The sequence below is a fragment of the Debaryomyces fabryi genome (assembly GCF_001447935.2).
Source record: "Debaryomyces fabryi strain CBS 789 chromosome Unknown contig00070, whole genome shotgun sequence".
NCBI lineage: Eukaryota > Fungi > Ascomycota > Pichiomycetes > Serinales > Debaryomycetaceae > Debaryomyces > Debaryomyces fabryi.
The window spans coordinates 1-17,439 of NW_015385496.1; the positions used below are offsets into that span (position 1 = coordinate 1).

General features: G+C 35.4%; 10 protein-coding genes across 10 annotated transcripts; 5 read left to right on the top strand and 5 right to left on the bottom strand.

Annotated features, from left to right (window-relative positions):
- Positions 1–509: 509 nt before the first annotated feature.
- On the bottom strand, positions 510–1,877 carry LTV1 (Ltv1p; the record flags this gene model as incomplete). The annotated part of the gene is made up of 1 exon (XM_015612149.1): positions 510–1,877. One exon carries the CDS (start codon positions 1,875–1,877, stop codon positions 510–512), a length of 1,368 nt encoding a protein of 455 aa, XP_015466992.1.
- A 171-nt stretch (positions 1,878–2,048) lies between these two features.
- On the bottom strand, positions 2,049–3,497 carry AC631_03321 (uncharacterized protein; the record flags this gene model as incomplete). The annotated part of the gene is made up of 1 exon (XM_015612150.1): positions 2,049–3,497. The coding sequence occupies one exon, from the start codon at positions 3,495–3,497 to the stop codon at positions 2,049–2,051; it is 1,449 nt and encodes a 482-aa protein (XP_015466993.1).
- A 142-nt stretch (positions 3,498–3,639) lies between these two features.
- AC631_03322 (uncharacterized protein) lies at positions 3,640–4,707 on the bottom strand (the record flags this gene model as incomplete). The annotated part of the gene is made up of 1 exon (XM_015612151.1): positions 3,640–4,707. The coding sequence occupies one exon, from the start codon at positions 4,705–4,707 to the stop codon at positions 3,640–3,642; it is 1,068 nt and encodes a 355-aa protein (XP_015466994.1).
- Positions 4,708–4,954: 247 nt separating this feature from the next.
- On the top strand, positions 4,955–6,997 carry AC631_03323 (biotin--[acetyl-CoA-carboxylase] ligase; the record flags this gene model as incomplete). The annotated part of the gene is made up of 1 exon (XM_015612152.1): positions 4,955–6,997. The coding sequence occupies one exon, from the start codon at positions 4,955–4,957 to the stop codon at positions 6,995–6,997; it is 2,043 nt and encodes a 680-aa protein (XP_015466995.1).
- A 199-nt stretch (positions 6,998–7,196) lies between these two features.
- On the top strand, positions 7,197–7,634 carry AC631_03324 (anaphase promoting complex subunit 11; the record flags this gene model as incomplete). Its single annotated transcript, XM_015612153.1, has 1 exon — positions 7,197–7,634. One exon carries the CDS (start codon positions 7,197–7,199, stop codon positions 7,632–7,634), a length of 438 nt encoding a protein of 145 aa, XP_015466996.1.
- Positions 7,635–8,037: 403 nt separating this feature from the next.
- On the top strand, positions 8,038–9,225 carry AC631_03325 (4-hydroxybenzoate octaprenyltransferase; the record flags this gene model as incomplete). Its single annotated transcript, XM_015612154.1, has 1 exon — positions 8,038–9,225. One exon carries the CDS (start codon positions 8,038–8,040, stop codon positions 9,223–9,225), a length of 1,188 nt encoding a protein of 395 aa, XP_015466997.1.
- A 72-nt stretch (positions 9,226–9,297) lies between these two features.
- Positions 9,298–12,261, bottom strand: AC631_03326 (CORVET complex subunit; the record flags this gene model as incomplete). Its single annotated transcript, XM_015612155.1, has 1 exon — positions 9,298–12,261. The coding sequence occupies one exon, from the start codon at positions 12,259–12,261 to the stop codon at positions 9,298–9,300; it is 2,964 nt and encodes a 987-aa protein (XP_015466998.1).
- Positions 12,262–12,633: 372 nt separating this feature from the next.
- PRO1 (glutamate 5-kinase) lies at positions 12,634–13,908 on the bottom strand (the record flags this gene model as incomplete). Its single annotated transcript, XM_015612156.1, has 1 exon — positions 12,634–13,908. The coding sequence occupies one exon, from the start codon at positions 13,906–13,908 to the stop codon at positions 12,634–12,636; it is 1,275 nt and encodes a 424-aa protein (XP_015466999.1).
- Positions 13,909–14,233: 325 nt separating this feature from the next.
- IAH1 (isoamyl acetate-hydrolyzing esterase) lies at positions 14,234–14,875 on the top strand (the record flags this gene model as incomplete). The annotated part of the gene is made up of 1 exon (XM_015612157.1): positions 14,234–14,875. The coding sequence occupies one exon, from the start codon at positions 14,234–14,236 to the stop codon at positions 14,873–14,875; it is 642 nt and encodes a 213-aa protein (XP_015467000.1).
- Positions 14,876–15,675: 800 nt separating this feature from the next.
- On the top strand, positions 15,676–17,382 carry MAL2 (oligo-1,6-glucosidase IMA1; the record flags this gene model as incomplete). The annotated part of the gene is made up of 1 exon (XM_015612158.1): positions 15,676–17,382. The coding sequence occupies one exon, from the start codon at positions 15,676–15,678 to the stop codon at positions 17,380–17,382; it is 1,707 nt and encodes a 568-aa protein (XP_015467001.1).
- Between the last annotated feature and the right edge of the window lie 57 nt (positions 17,383–17,439).

Below are 17,439 nucleotides of genomic sequence, written 5' to 3' on the forward strand. Positions count from 1 at the left end.
TAAAAAAGTTTTGAGCCGGAGACTAATCTTGAAAATTTCTGCACTTTATACTTGGACGAATCTAATGAGATTGTAGTCGATCAATGGCCTACTAATATAATGATCAAGATAATATTGGATTATAATTCCAATGAGGTAGTCCTGTTTATCACTTTCAAATGACAAAAAAATGAGCAAAAATTTCGCCCGACTTTTACACGTGAGGAGAGTAATCTATCAGATATAGGACTATACTCTATAAGTGAACCTTTATCTACAAGAATATACTAAATGATACTTGATCTTTATATTATAGCATGCAATATTGTCTCTATATACATATATAGCTAAAAAAATGTGATTTATATATAATTATTAGGAGAGCTAGTGAGGTTGCACCAATAGCATTTTTACTTTGGTGGATGCAGAGAACACATTCAGGGCTTTAGCTAGGTTAGAGTTGCAAACGATAGTCGGTCAAATCTTCATTGATTTATCAGTATCAATATTATTCTTTCATTTATGAATAATCATATCTTTAAATTTCCGAAAGAACCGCCTAAGGTCCCTAAAGGATCCTTTTGGGCTTGCTTTTCTTTCTTCCTCCTTGCAGCGAGCTTACCCTTGGAAACAGAGTCAGCAGCTTCTTGTAATTTTTGTCTCTCTTGGTCCTTCTTGACTAACTTTCTTCCACCGCTTTCTAATTCATAATTATTCAAAAAATCATCGAGCATGCCTTCCAAATCACCTCTCTCTTTATCCATATCAAATTCTTGATAATCTTCGTCTTCCTCATCTTCGAATTTCTTAGTCAACTGCTCGTAACGATCATCCAATAAAGTCAAGCCATCAGTACGAAACAAAGCTGATGACGACATTGAAAAGGATGATGTATCAGTCATAGCACCTTTCTTCTTTCTCAATTTAGTTTTGGATAACTTTTTATTTGACAGATTGTTACCATTAAATGACGGCAATTCTGGAACTACGTCTTCATCCTCGTCCTCAAAATCATCATCAGAATCCCAATCGTTAGCTTTGTTCTTACTGTCTATCTTGAATTTCTTGAAATCCTTTTCCCAGTTTGTATTCAAAAAGGTAGGTGGTTTTTCCTCCACTGAATCTTCTGGAGCTTCACCTTTATTATATGGCATATCTTGTTCTTCCAATTCATCTGACGCATACTTAGCATCATATTCTTCATTATAGTTATCAAGATCCCATTCATCATAATCTTCATCCTCATAAAATTGGTCCGCATCGGAGCCGTAATAGAATTCGTCTTCATCTTCTACTTGCCCAGAGTTTATCAAACTAGCAAAAATGTCCTCATCTTCCGCGTCTTGTTGACCTGACTCAATATATGCTTCATCTTCCAAAGCCTCTAATATTTCCCTTAAACGAGGGTCCATGTCTGGTTTAAATCCCCTCAAATCCAGTGGAATATTTTCAAATGTATCATGTGTAATTTTCACTTTCTGTTCAGAAGGTAATTGGTCTTTAAACAAATCCTCAATATTTGTTGGCTTCTTTTTCTCCTTTTCGTCACTTTTACGCTCAAGGAAAACACCATCTCCTGTTACTCCTATTGGTTTTAAATGTTGCATATAATCATATTTCGAATCATCAAAGTAAATTCCAAATTGTGCTGCTAAACCTTCATTTCCTCTTATTTTCTCGATTTCTTCTGGAGTCAAGTTCTTTTCTAAATCAGAAGTTGAATAAACCTTCTTCTTATTGCTAGCATCCATCCTGCTATGTTTCTTTTCTTGTCCTGGTGCTGGAACAAGCACATGTTCCGAAGCCTCATTATCGTAATATAAGGCATCGTCGTGGGCTCTATGAACAATAGAGAAAGTCTTTGCAGACTTTTTGTCAAATCTCCTTCTTGGTGGCATAATAGTCTAAAAGAACGTTGGTATTTCGTAATTGGAGATTAATACCTGATTCTATGTACTAAGTAGTTATCAAAAAAAAAAAAAATTATATAAAAAATTTTGTACTGCATATTTATCTCATCTTCAATATAAGTCTTATTATCTAAATTCTATATTTTGCAACTATAAACACTAATTATCATGTCTGCCATTTGATTCTTCCAATATCTGTAACCAATTACTACGGCACATACATATAAATTCTGTAATAGCTAGAAACAAGACACCTAAAATTAAGCCAGTCCATAAGCCAAACAATCCATAGTCGAATTTAAATGCTAATGCATATCCTATTGGTAATGCGATCACATAATATGATATCATATTTAAAATCGAGCCGATACTTTGTCTACTTTGACCCCGTAAGATACCAGCACCCAAGATATTAAAGGAATCAGCAATTTGGTTTATGGCGACCAAAATTAAGATTTTATCACTGATTTTCAATACGTCCTTGGATGATGTGAATAATTTGCCTAAAAGATGCCTACCGAAAAATATGAATGAAAAATTAATAGCGGCAATATAAGCTGATAATACAACAGTTATACGGGTCACTAACTTTGCTGCAGAAATATGTTTCATTCCCACAAAATGTCCAATTCTGGTTGAAATAGCAACGGCAACAGCAAAGGGTAATTGGAACGCTAAAGCTCCTGCATTCGATGCAATAGATTGGGCTGCTAATGCATTTGTACCGAAAGAAGCTGCAAATATAGTTAAAACCTCAAATGCTAAGTATTCTGCTTCAACCATTATAACACCAGGTAAAGCCAATTTGAGCATTGGTGACCAATTATTACATGCTTTATATAATTGAAGTCCACCCCAGCATTTCTTCCCATCAACAAACAAGACATAGGCTAACATCATGAACGAAATGAGCCAGTATATAATTGAAACTGCCAACGGGGCTCCTACGAATCCTAAACCATAGGTAGGATGCCAAACTAATATCCAGTTCAAAACAAAGTTAAGTGGTGTTGCAACTAGCAATACCCATGTTCCTGCGTTAAAGCAATGTTGGGCTTGTAAAAATCTTTTGCTAGTCTCGAATAGTATTAATCCCGGAGCTCCAAGGGCATTTATTCTTAAGTATGTCTGAGTTAAATGTGCTAGTTCTGGGTCTGGTACCAAAAATTCTAAAAGCACACCTGAATGCCACCAAATAAAAACCAATGGAAAGAGGGTAAGTGCCATCATCATCATAGAGCATCTTTGGAAATATAAACCGACGTTATGCAACTTTCCTGAACCATATGCTTGAGAACAAAAAGAATCAAGACTTGTGGCCATTCCCTGGTACACTGCTAATCCCGTGATGTTGAACGTACAAACGGCTAATGATGCAGCTGCTAACTCTTTTGGTCCTAGCTTACCAGCAGAGAATATTGTTGTCACCGAAAGGAGATATTGTAAGAAAAATGTAATGACTAAAGGACCTGAAGAACGAAGGACAAACCGTAATTCTGACTTTGGTGTAATATCGTCTTCAGGTTTTTGCGAACTTTGCTTTTGTGCCAAAGAGTCATATTGTTCATGACGATGTGCTCCTGTAAGCAATGGTTCTTCAGCATTCATCGTTTAATCATTATTTATTTGTAAAAATTTCAGTAAATGGAATCTTAACATCATCTTAAATAGATAAGTACTATCGGTGAGATAAACGCACAAAATCTTCTCGTTTGGCGGCTTTCCCAATGCGGTATATAATTGCGACACACTAACAAAATATATATAAGCTGTGTTCCTGTTTAACATAGAAACTATTGAAAACATGCCCCTCCTCTATACTTACATCTTGAGGTAAGGGTATATCTAAGGTATCCATTTTCAGTTTTGCCAGTGACTTGTTAAAATAATACTGAGCATCTGAATTATTTAGGACCAATGCGTGTGAACTCGAGAGATATGATAGTTCAATACTGGTAGATGATTTTAAATTGGTACATTCAAACTTCACAAGTAGCTGATGCCTCTCAGATAATTTTTTGAAAATGATCGAGTAATTCAATTTTTCTTTGATTGCAGGAGATGATGCGATTAGGTCTCTTTTGTTAGTGCTTTGAGTCTTAGACTCCTTATTTGGTGCTATGGGTTTCTTCTTCTCTACATCTATTTGCATATCGCTTATTTCTTGAATCAAAGGTTTGGAGCTCATGCCTGTATCCTTTGCATTGATGTTCATCAAATCTGGTAATGGGCCCATATCTTCATCTTGGTCCATATCGTCCTGATCTCTATCTTTAAGTTCTTCAATTAATCCCAAAGTTTCGTTTTTCTTTAGGCTTTGCAATTTCTTCTGAAAGCCTGATTCGTCAAGTTCATTCTTCAAAATATTTGTCTGCGAAAGCTCTCCTTTGGAGAGCATCTTGGGAATAGAATATTCTCTCTCTAAAATAACATCAAACAAGAGCTCAATAGATTCAATGCACCATTCAATCAAAATAGACCTCAAGTCACTATTTACTTGGCACCATTGAAAACACAAGGTGTTGATGCAACAATCATAAACAAAAGAAGGTTGGCCCTTTTTGTCTTTAGTATGCTTCTCTCTTGACACAATTAATGGGATTTCCCATTGGTTTTCAATTATCAATGGGAATATAACGGAAGGGTCAAAATCCTGCGCTGGCTTTGGTACTTGAGTGTCATGACAGACATTAATAAAAACTTTGGTTGACAAAGCATGCGCCAATGTATCGTTAGCGGATATAATTTTAGTCTTAATAACAAATCCAGCTATCGGATTCAACTGGATGGATTCACTTTGCTCAGTTATCAATGCCATTATTTTCCTATTAAGTACTCTATATGTTGTAGTTTTGTTAGTAGTCGTTATAAATTGTGAGATGCGATGGGAATTACACGCACAGTTGAATTTGGTATCGTATCGTAGTTGACTCTTGAGTCACTAGGCCTAATAACTCAACATTTAAGTGTGCAAAATTTTGTTGAACTTAACGCTTGGTTATAGTTCTTTTTAAGTGAATATACTTACTGTTAACAACAAAATTCTCGGTCGCTTTGTTAACAAAATGAATGTCCTAGTTTATTCGGGACCAGGTACTACTACAGAAAGCGTGAAGCACTGTTTAGAGACACTAAGACTTCACTTATCCCCTTATAATGCAGTCACTTCTATCTCAGAGAACTCATTATTGAACGACCCGTGGATGTATAAAACTTCGTTATTGGTTTTACCAGGAGGAGCAGACTTACCATTTTGTCGGGCTTTAAATGGGGATGGTAATCGAAAGATCTCACAGTTCGTCAAAAAAGGAGGTAAATTTATTGGATTTTGTGCTGGTGGATATTATTCTTCTAGTAGGGTTGAGTTTGAAGTAGGTGATCCAAAAATGGAGGTTTCAGGTTCTCGAGAATTGGGATTCTTTCCAGGAATTGCTAAAGGATGTGCTTATAAGGGCTTCATGTATGAATCACACGGAGGAGCCAAAGCTACTAAATTGGCAGTTAATACAAATGCATTGCTGAATTGTGTTCCAGAAGCATATAACTATTATAATGGAGGATGTGTCTTTTTGAATGCATCAAAATATTCAAATGTGGAAATATTGGCTAGATACACCGAGCCACTAGATGTGGAAGATGAAGAGAAGGCAGCAGTTATATACTGCAAAGTTGGGAAAGGGGATGTATTATTGACTGGATCTCATCCAGAATTCACTCCACTGTTATTGAGTTCCTCCGATGGCGATCGGAATTTTCAACAAGTGATTGATACATTAAACGAAAATGATTATGGCAGAAAAGTATTCATGAAAGAATGCTTACTCAAATTGGGTTTGCGTGTTAATGAGGATGTGAATACGTCGATTCCCAAGATAACACCAATCTATTTGCTGTCTAACCTAAACCCAACAAACATGACTAAATTGATGAGCGATTTGAAAGAAAATCTTGATTTTGTCAATGGTAATACATTTGAAGATAATCACGATACTTTCAGCTTCCACGAAGAGACAGAGGAAATAAATAGCTATGCTTCTGATTCAACAAATGAAATTGAAGATCCACACGCAGCTGTCAAGCACATCAAAGTGTTTACATCTAGAAACTTACCTAGCAGCAAGGAAACGCCCTATTTTGACATGTCTACATATTTTGAAACATTAGGAATGTTGAGTAAGTACAGCGGTAAAGTTGGCGATTTTGGATCCATGCTTGGGTATGGAGAGGTTGTTAGCTCGACTAATGCCATGCTTGAGTCCAATCCTCATTTGCTCCGTCATTTACCCAATGGATTCACGTTATCAGCAACGACACAGGTAGCTGGAAGAGGACGTGGAGGTAATGTTTGGATTAATCCTAAAGGCGTGATGGCACAATCTATATTGTTCAAGATTCCGTCGGGCCAGAACCAATCCTCTTCTATCGTTACGCTACAATATTTATGCGGATTAGCTTTGATTGAGCTGATACTAGGATATGGTAGCATAGAACCAGGAAATGGTGTAGGGTATGAAGACTTGCCAGTCAAAATCAAATGGCCTAACGATATATTTGCGTTAAAACCAGAGTACTTCAATTCTTTAGACGACAAAAATGAATTCACCCAGACTGTTGATGGAGATGATGAGAAATATGCAAAGATATCGGGTGCTTTGATTAATTCACAGTTCTTGAATAACCAATTCCATCTAGTTTGGGGTGTAGGTGTTAATGTTTCAAATTCTGCTCCCACCACATCTCTTAACCTTGTATTAGCAAAGTTAAATGAAATCAGAGAAAAAAATGGCTTGAGTCCATTACCTCCGTTCAAGCATGAAGTATTATTGGCAAAATTAATGTACACTATAGACCAATTCTATAGTGTATTTAAGCATTCTGGTATTAAGCCATTTTTACCATTATATTACAAGAGGTGGTTCCACTCTTCACAAACCGTGAAGTTAGATGCCCACGGGAATGGCCAGACAAGAACATGTATTATCAGAGGTATTACGTCTGATTACGGATTGCTTATTGCTGAAGATATCAATAATGGCGAAACATTAGAATTGCAACCTGACGGGAACTCATTTGATATTTTCAAAGGATTAGTCTACAAGAAAACTTAAAAAGAACAAAGAGGGTATATTTACCTGATTTATCAATAGAGAGCATGTTTTGATAGCTGTATATAATTTTACTTGTAATAATTGTAATATAGTTCGTTTTTGCATTCGTGCGATAATGCGAAAATCATCTGTTGTATATAAATAAAATTAGTGTTTATTAAGAGATCATAGCGCATCCGACTTGACACAAGTTGAAGCGATGAAGGTCAATATAGTAGAATGGCATGGGGTTACTACATGGCATTGGAAATTGGCACCTTCTGAAGGTCTGGAGAACGAAAGCGCTTATGTAGATGAATTATGTGGGATTTGTCGTGTTTCATTTGATGGAACATGCCCTAATTGCAAGTATCCTGGAGATGATTGCCCATTAGTATTAGGAGGTGGATGCACGCATAACTTTCATTTACATTGCATTTTGAAGTGGTTAGAACAAGATACTTCCAAAGGTCTTTGTCCGATGTGCAGGCAGATATTTACGTTTAGGAAAACTGATGAAGCAGTAGCTGGTGAATTTGACAACTTGCAAACGTTGATTGACGGTCATAATGTCATGAGAGAAGGAATACAAAATAACAGTGAACAAGATTTCGAATCTTTCAGGGCAGAAGATGCTGATTTACAAATGTCTGAATAATATGTACCGTTGAATAAGGCATAATATACAAAAATGGGTCTTTGATATACCTCTAAATGCACTATTATTGATTATAGACCCGCATTCAAAGGTGAAGCTTGATAATTGAAGTACAAGGCTTTTTGTATTTTTGATTAGATATCCCCAAGTATAGGATCTGATTATAATCACTGGGTGATTTACAATAAATTTAAAACATAGAAATCTACAAGATAGTGATTTACAATATGCCTAGGCGCATTAATGGCTATACTGATATTCATACATAATTATATAGAGCATCTGCTATAACGGGTGTAGCAAACTGAATGAGTACTAATTTTTAGCTAATCGCGTGCATCGTAAATTAACCTCGTTTATAATAGATCTCTATCAGAAGGCAGGTGCTACAACATATTTACTAATGATTTCTGGTCGTATTTTATGGCAATATGCTGCTTTCAATAGATCGTTTGCTTTCAGTAGATTTACAAAGACCAAGCCAGTGATTACATTACTAGCCCATTCAAAATGCTTTTCCACGTCTATAATTAAAAGAAGCACTTTTGATGAACAACCAATAGTACATAGTGGTAATAAACCTCAGAAACCAAGTGTTGATTTAGGAAATGAACCAAAAGATCCTAGATCAAGATTTACTCCTGAAGAATTGGAGGCATCTCGGTTGGCTAGATTGGCGGGCCTTGGATGGGTAGCTAACCTTCCCGAAAAGTGGATTCCATACGCTGAATTGATGAGAATTGAAAAACCAGTAGGGGCTTTGCTTTTGCTTCTTCCTTCTTTCTGGGGAATAACCATGGCAGCTTATTCAGTAGCAGCTCCGTTAACTACAACATTATCAGCTATTACTTTGTTTACAATTGGTGCGTTTGTAATGAGAGGTGCTGGATGCACCATAAATGATATATGGGATCGAAATCTAGATAATCAAGTTGCACGTACCATAGAAAGACCAATAGCTAGCAGAAGAGTTAGTGTTCCTCAAGCAGTTGGTTGGTTAGCCGTACAATGTTTTGCAGGATTAGCTGTTTTGTTGAGTTTGCCTTTTGAATGCTTCTACTTGGGAGCGCTTTCTTTACCTTTTGTTGCTGCATACCCTTTATTTAAGAGATTTACATATTATCCACAAGTAATGTTATCTATATGCTATAGTTGGGGCTGCTTATTAGGTTTTCCTGCTGTTCAGGCGCCCTTGCTCTTATCTGTTGCAGTCCCATTGTTCTTATCTAACTTCGTTTGGTGTATGACATATGATACTATATACGCCCACCAGGATAAAGCTTTTGATGTCCATGCTGGGATAAAATCAACCGCTTTAGCATGGGGGGACAAAACCAAACCTATACTTAACAGTCTTTCTGCAGCCCAGGTCGGATTATTTACAACTGCTGGTATTATGAATGGAATGGGACCTGGATTTTATGTATTTGGTGCATGGGCATTTTTAAGGTTATTTAGACAAATTAGAAATGTTAACTTAGATGACCCAAGCAGTTGCTGGAAAGCATTTACCAGTAACATTAATACAGGGTATGTCTTTTGGTTTGGCATGGTTATCGACTATATTCTATTATTATTAGGCTATCTCTAGATTTATGTAATTAAATATTTTTAAATAAAAAAACATTATCTAAATATGCAAAGCACTGTTTTCAATGACGTATTATTGGCGTTCCTCATATGCTAGATCATTACAAAGATCTCGAGTAAATTTACTATCGACTTTGCTTAAGATTTTTTTTAAGTCTGTATCTCTATGATCAGCATTCAAGTCAATTATCACGCTTCTCAAGTAATCTTGTAAATAAATTATTGGGTAATGAGTCGGTAACATTGCTAATATTTCTCCAACCGTAAAGAGAATGCCATAAGTAGATATGAAATGTTGTATTGCTGGGAAGTTTTCGTGGAAATCGTTTTCTCTCTCAATGTAAAATGTGAATAAATTAATTAAATTGCTCTTTTTATGGTTGTATGAAGACATACCCAAACTAACATACTTTGAATGTTTAAAATAGCAGGCTGATACAGGTAAAGGAAATTCATCATATAAGGCAACGTATTCAGCGCTAGAATAATCTGAGAAATTGAGTAATCTTGTAAGCGATTCTTCCCGTTGACCATAAATCAGCTTGAAGTAGTCAAATATATTTTCAGAGGAAATAATATCTTCAAAATTATTTAGAGTATCCACATACAGTGAATCTTTATTCATAGTTCTAACAATCAAGAGTTCTAAGATCTTCAAATAAGTATCAATAAACTGTTGGCATTCGCTTCTTTTCATATTGACTCTTAAATAATCCGGCCAGCTTATTTTAGGCCATTTTGAATCACTTAATGAGTTCTCTATTTGGTATGTTTCGTGTAGAATGTTGAAATTATTTTTATTACCATCTTCCAGTTTCGAAACAATGTCTTTGGTCATTTCAATGAGAAATTCATCTAAAGCTTCTAAATCTAGATCTGTTTCCAAGGTCTCTAAAAAACTAGATTCCATATACTCTAAGCGTAAACGTGAAAAGTCTACTTCTTTGGAAAATGATTGGGGCATTTCTTCCATAATTCTTTTATGTGTTGCCTTTTGCTTATTATTATTTGCTTTCATGAATTTTAAAGCAACAGAAGGATCAAGTTTCAACACTTCAAGCAAATATTTTGAGTAGGCCTTTTCATCTTGTAAATTTTCTTTAAGCTGTGATAAAATTAATTCTAACAAATTAAAAGAAACATTGCCAAAATTAATTTCAGAGGTTAGGGGCTCCTTTACATCTGGATCACTTAATTCCTCATTCAATAACTTCAAACATATATCACATATTTCTTTAGATATTTCCACTTTAAACATTTTATCTGAATTGTCAATCAATATGAGGTACACCTGTAATAAACCAAAATAACTTTCGCTATCTTTTAAAAGCTTTAGGATGGAATCGTTCGTTAATCCTTTAACCTTCCACATATTCTTATCATAGTGGTCTATAAAATCAATTAAAAGCTTACTCGAGGCTAATTTTTTTTCATACAATTTCATACGAGAATATTGTAAAAGCACATCGTCTGTATTATCGGTGTTGATTAAAAATTCAGTATAGAGCTTCTCCACATAGTCAATTAAAAGGCCGTTTTGAGTAGTTTTGCCAAAAAATTGTTGACTTATATCCCGTAATTCTGTAAATATTTGAAAGTTCAGTAGTAATGCGTCATTATGCTGAATATTGTCAAGAATAAATATTATAAATCTTGGGTCAAGATTTAACTTTGAAGTGTTGCTCGAATTATTTTCTATCTTTTGAAACGCTAGCTGAATGCACTTGCTATAACTACCTTCCCGAAGGTATAACAAGAAAAGGAGTTGAGTGGAATAGTCATATAATTCATATGTACATTTTGGAATAATATCTTTCAACTGGTTTGATATATTTTTTATTTCTTCTAAATTAGAAGAGTCTAACGACATTTCATGAATCTTCTTTGTCAAAGTAATTATCTGATTAATTTCATACATTATCCAAATACTGTTTTCTTTGTATACTACCGTAGTGCTCTCAATTTTGTAACTTGAAGTTGAATGCAGAACAGAGCCACCTTTTATATCCATTTTATTTAGAAGATTCGAAAGCTCATTATCATTGAACTGTATGCTTTGGTATAATTTCAATATTTTGTATTCTTTATCTTTTCTTTCAGTAAGATCATCTTCAGATTTTGAAGAAGGTTTTGGTGGTGCACCATCACTCTCTAATTCTTTCGTTGAAACTTCCGTCGCATCATTGATCTCAGCTGATTCAATTTCTTTCTTTGTAATCTGTGAGGAATCTACCACCACAACTGTTGCATCACTTCGGCTCGCCGCATTATTCAAAAGATTTTGAATGGGGCATCCAAATTCAGTTTCCAATGAAATTAAAGAGGCAACGATCATCTTACTCTCTCTATCATTTGATTTGCATATAGCAAACACATAGGGCCATTCAACTGCAACACCATTAGAGGGGTGTTCGCAGCTAGGCCATAATAATGTTCCTCGTGTTACATCACCAGAGGAATTGATAAACATCGACATAGACGTAGATTCATCTGACTTGATTGTAAGCAACAATTCTTCACTAGTTTCATCATCACTTGGAAAAAAAGGGACGATCTGTGGATTAATTCCATCATCTGTATTGATATGATAATCAAGTAAAGGAACCTTACGAGTCTGCTTCAAGTCAATTATATCATAATTTTTGTCATTTGCTACGACTGCCAAAGAGCTACGATCCAGCATATTCAAAGAACTAAATGCTGCACATTTTATGGCCTTGGAATAGCTTATATCCTTGAGTAATTTAATCTGTTTTGTGCTAACTTGAATGACTCTAATTTTATCATCTGTTAAAATTAGAACCTCCTCATAATCAGTACCAGGTTGTACTTCAGAATTTTTTGAAGCAGAATGACTAGACAAGTACAGCAAGTCAACTATTCTCTTTAATTTACCAATATGCGATGGTGATAGTTCAGGGATAGAGTATACGTTAGCTATTTCACCACATAGAACTAGTGCTCTTTCAATGCGAGGTAGTATCAATATCTTTTTCACAGGTTTCTTATCCTGAGATATTTGTAATTGTGAAATCATTATATAATCGGAAGCATCTTCGAAGTGATGATAATGCAAAATGTGTCCGAATGAAGTGCCCACATAGATGTTAGCTTGATAAGATGCAATGCAAGTAATTATCTCGTCCTCCGTTTGCACAGACGACGCAATATCTGTAATTATTGGCCGAAATTTAAATGTCGATAGATGTCCATTGATCCCACCTAGTTGGATATAGTCATTGGCCATACTTATTGAACTCTAAGAAAGTTTAATAGGTCTAATAGATAAGATTGATCGGAAAGTTCAATACTGATATTCGTATGAGCAATCTGCAGTACATTTTAAGAGATCTATTATTGATGTACGGATGTATATAAAATTTTTGAAAACTACCTATGAAATATAAAGCTAATGATTGTCAAACAATGATTCAGTAGAAGGAGGTAAAGTTGGTTGGAATGCTAAATTGTCTCTATGAGCAATATATTCACTATCAGCGAATCCTAAAACTGTTTCAATTTCACTACTGTGTAAACCTTTTATCAAATTTATTTCAATGGCACTATAATTCACTCTGCAGGTTCCAACTTCAAGGCCCTCAGACAAAGGAGAAGATCTTTCAGGGATAACATTTATTGAGACACACTCACTTTCATGGAAATTGCCCTCAACAGCCACAACACCTACTGGGAGTAAACCAGCTCTGTCTTTTCTAGTCAAGGCTTCATAGCATAATTGATCAATATATAAAGCCCCTTTAGTTTTTATTCCATGTAATAACCAGAATCTTTTATCAGATATTATCTTAGTAGCACGAGGTAACCCTAAGAAACGTGTGTGAAGAGGGATTTTGTTTGCCTTAATCTCACTAGCAATATATTTAGTTTGAGCTTCAATGGATAAATCACTTCTGTCCATAGACTGAATATTTGCCACAATAGATAGAATAGAGTCTGGTTGACTAGAAAGGGTTATTATAGTAGTGACACCAACATTAGTAGCTAATCCCGCCGCGATTAATTTTGTAGTCATACCCCCCGTTCCAACCTGGGAACCGCCAGATTCTGTATCAGTCTTCACAACCAAATCATCAACTTTATCTACCACAAGTATAGGCTCTGCTTTTGGATTCTTCCTTGGATTGTCAGTGTATAAACATTGAACGTCCGTCATTAAGAATAAATAGTCGGCATGAACCATACCCGCAGTAATTGCTGAAAGGGTATCATTGTCACCGAATTTAATTTCTGCAACTGATAAAGTATCATTTTCATTTACAATTGGAATCACTCCCATATCCAATAATTCGTGCAATGTATTTTTAGCATTTTTGTACTGAGTGAAATCACTTATATCATTTCTTGTAAGTAAAATCTGCCCAATAGTCTGATTCATTTGCCTGAAGAGATCATCAAATAACCCAATTAAGCGACCTTGACCAATTGACGCCAATCCTTGAACTGCAGCTAACTTTGTTGGTTTGCTAGACATGCCAACCCTTTTCATTCCAAAGGCAATGGCTCCAGAGGAAACAAGTACGATCTTGTGTCCCTGGCGACGAAGTTGGACAATAGTTTCCACTATAAGTGACATATTTGCAATTCTTGGTTCCCTAGTAACCTCATCCACCAAAGATGAGGTCCCTAGCTTGATAACGATTATATACGAGTTTGTATCTGACATTTTATTAGTCTTTGAAGATATAAGGTAAGGGTTGAAGATTTCCAGAGTTTTCAAGAAAATCAAGACTATGTAAATGAGCGTTGCACGAATTACGAGGAAGAGAAAAATTACGATGCTCCGTACATCCTTGATAATGTCGGTTGATTCATATAGACCATTATGGAATTAAGTTTTGATAAACTAGTATTATTTGGTGACTCAATTACTCAACATGGATTTGATCAAAGTTCAGGTTTTGTTTTTGGATCTGCCTTGCAGGAAGGTATGTAACCGTTACCGCAGATAACTCTTATCTGATTGACGTATATTAACATGATTAGCATATATGAGGAAACTAGATGTTTTGAATAGGGGGTTTAGTGGTTATAATACAGATAATTGCAAGATCATTCTACCCAAGATATTAGAGGTCGAAAATCAAGGACCATCTAAGGTGAAGCTTATGACTCTTTTTCTTGGTACCAATGATGCTTTAAGCACGGTTCAACATGTACCATTGTCAAGATATAAAGCAAATTTGAGCTCAATGATACAAGAGGTATTGAAATATGATATTAAACTCATATTGATAGGACCTGGATTGCATGATCCTAAACTCCTTCCACAAGGGTACGCAGACAATGGTATCATCGGAGATATTTCATCGAGCTTAAATAACAAAACCTATTCTGAGGCTGCAAAATCAGTAGCCGAACAACACAAGGTTCCGTTTTTAGATTTATGGGCAGCGTTCCAGAAGAAAGGTGGCTGGTCAGATGAACAATTAACCCAACAGAGTGTTCTTATAGACATGTTGTTATCTGATGGAATTCATTTTACTTCCGAAGCGTATCAACTCCTATACAAGGAATTAATATCAGCCATCGAGAAAGAATATCCAGAATTGGCCCCTAGTAATCTCAAGATGAAATTGGCTCTCTGGGACACTATTGATCCGGCAAATATGGAGAAAACCATATTTAACTGATTATTTTGAAATATAGAGTGATTAGATTCAATACATACAAAATTAGACATTCGGCACCTGCAAACCTGACCATGTAGAGTTTTTATGCATAGTACCCAACACCATTTTTCTTAGTATTGGTATTAATTGTTATACAATTTAGAGCTTAGTTGAAAATGTGGGGCAAAGATAGTGCATGATGGAGAAATTCAGCACAATTTTTCCGTTCGACGAGCGAAGAAGTGGTCATTTCGAGGTCCGTTCATGATTTTTTACTTATAACCGCCTTTTATTTTAGACCCAAATTAAAAATGTTTACAATAAGCATACTTACCGTTTACATGATGACGTTCGATCAAACTCACGAGGATTCTCTAATTTATTTAAAAACGAAAATGTAGTTATGGTACAGATACAATGCACGATCCCTTTATTTACGACGTTGAATTTAAAAGACGACCTTTTATTCCGAATATTTGAAATAATCTCGAAGGACAACGTATTAATCTATTGTTCTATATATAAAACAGAACTGGGTCAATTGTTTTTGTAGCCTCCCCACATAATTCGATAGCAAATTGCGGCAATTCTACGATCGCGGTATTGCTCGTAAAATTAATCGCTGGAATTAAAACAGCGAAATATTTTGCAAGCTAGTGCAGTTGTAATAGTGGAGCATTCAATCGCGGGGGTAAATATGCATGTTCCAAAACGTTAAGTATTTAAAGGGAACTAAAGCACCTTGGCCTTGAATTTAATGATATGTTAATTAGTAATAAATTTACTATCATATAAATCAATAGACTAACTCGTATATTATAATGACTAAAGACTACATTTGGTGGAAAGACGCTACTGTTTATCAAATCTGGCCTGCTTCATATAAAGATTCAAATGGAGATGGTGTAGGTGATATTCCAGGTATTATTTCTACATTGGATTATGTTAAATCTTTAGGAACTGACGTAATTTGGCTCTCGCCAATGTACGATTCTCCTCAAGATGATATGGGGTACGATATTTCAAACTACGAAAGTGTTTATCCAAAATATGGAACTTTAGAAGATATGGACAAGTTGATTGAAGGTGCACACGAAAGAGGTATGAAATTGATTTTAGATTTGGTTATTAACCATACATCTTCCGAACATGATTGGTTTAAACAATCGAGATCGTCCAAGACCGACCCAAAAAGAGACTGGTATATCTGGAAACCTGCACGTTATGATGCTGAAGGTAATAGACATCCTCCAAATAACTGGGTATCTCATTTCTCCGGATCTGCCTGGGCTTACGATGAAGCTACTGACGAGTACTATTTGCATCTTTTTGCAGAATCTCAACCAGATTTAAACTGGGAGAATGAAGAAACAAGAAAAGCCATCTATAAGTCTGCTTTATCATTCTGGTTTGAAAAGGGAATCGATGGCTTCAGAATTGATACTGCCGGTATGTATTCGAAAGTCCAATCGTTCCCAGATGCGCCAATTGTTTTCCCAGATTCCGAATGGCAACCATGTCATAAGTATTTCCAAAATGGGCCAAGAATTCATGAATTCCACAAGGAGATGTTTTCATCTGTTACATCGAAGTATGATGCTATGACTGTGGGAGAAGTTGGCCATTCACCTCGTGAAGAGTCTTTGAAATACGTAAGTGCAAAAGAAAAAGAAATGAATATGATGTTTTTATTTGATGTTGTGGAAGTTGGATCAAACACTGCTGATAGATTTATATATGAAGGCTACAAATTAACTGATTTCAAAAAGGCTGTTGAAAACCAAAGTTCATTTATTGAAGGCACGGATGCTTGGTCCACTGTCTTCTACGAAAACCACGATCAGCCAAGATCCATTACTAGATTTGGTAATGACTCCAATAAGTATAGAGTTAAATCAGGAAAACTTTTAGCTTTATTGCAGTCTACTTTAAGCGGCACTTTATATATATATCAAGGTCAAGAAATTGGTATGACTAATTTACCAAGAACGTGGTCTATTGATGAATATCTTGATATTAACACTATCAATTATTACAAAGAATACAAAGCTAAATATGGAGATAACAAGGAAAAAATGGATAAATTGATGGACAGCATCAATTTATTGGCTAGAGATCATGCAAGATCCCCTGTTCAATGGGATGATACTGAAAATGCAGGATTTTCTACAGGAAAACCTTGGACGAGAGTTAACGACAACTATAAGGAAATTAACGTTGCGTCACAAGTTAATGATCCAAATTCCTTATTCTCTTTCTGGAAGCAGAGTTTAAATGTTAGAAAGGAATATAAAGATTTGTTAATTTATGGTTCCTTCAAAATTCTTGATAAGGAAAACCAAAAAATCTTTACTTATGTAAAGGAGACTGCTGGTCAGAAAGCATATGTTGCTTTAAATTTTACTTCAGAAAGTTTGAAATTTGAGAACTTGGATGGAGGCAAATTAGAGTTATTACACTCAAACGTTAATGTTGAAGATGAAAGCACCTTAAGCCCTTACGAAGGTAGACTTTATCTTGTTACCTGATTTATACGATTATTATTGATTATATACTTTAATAAATATACAGGTTTTGTACAAAAT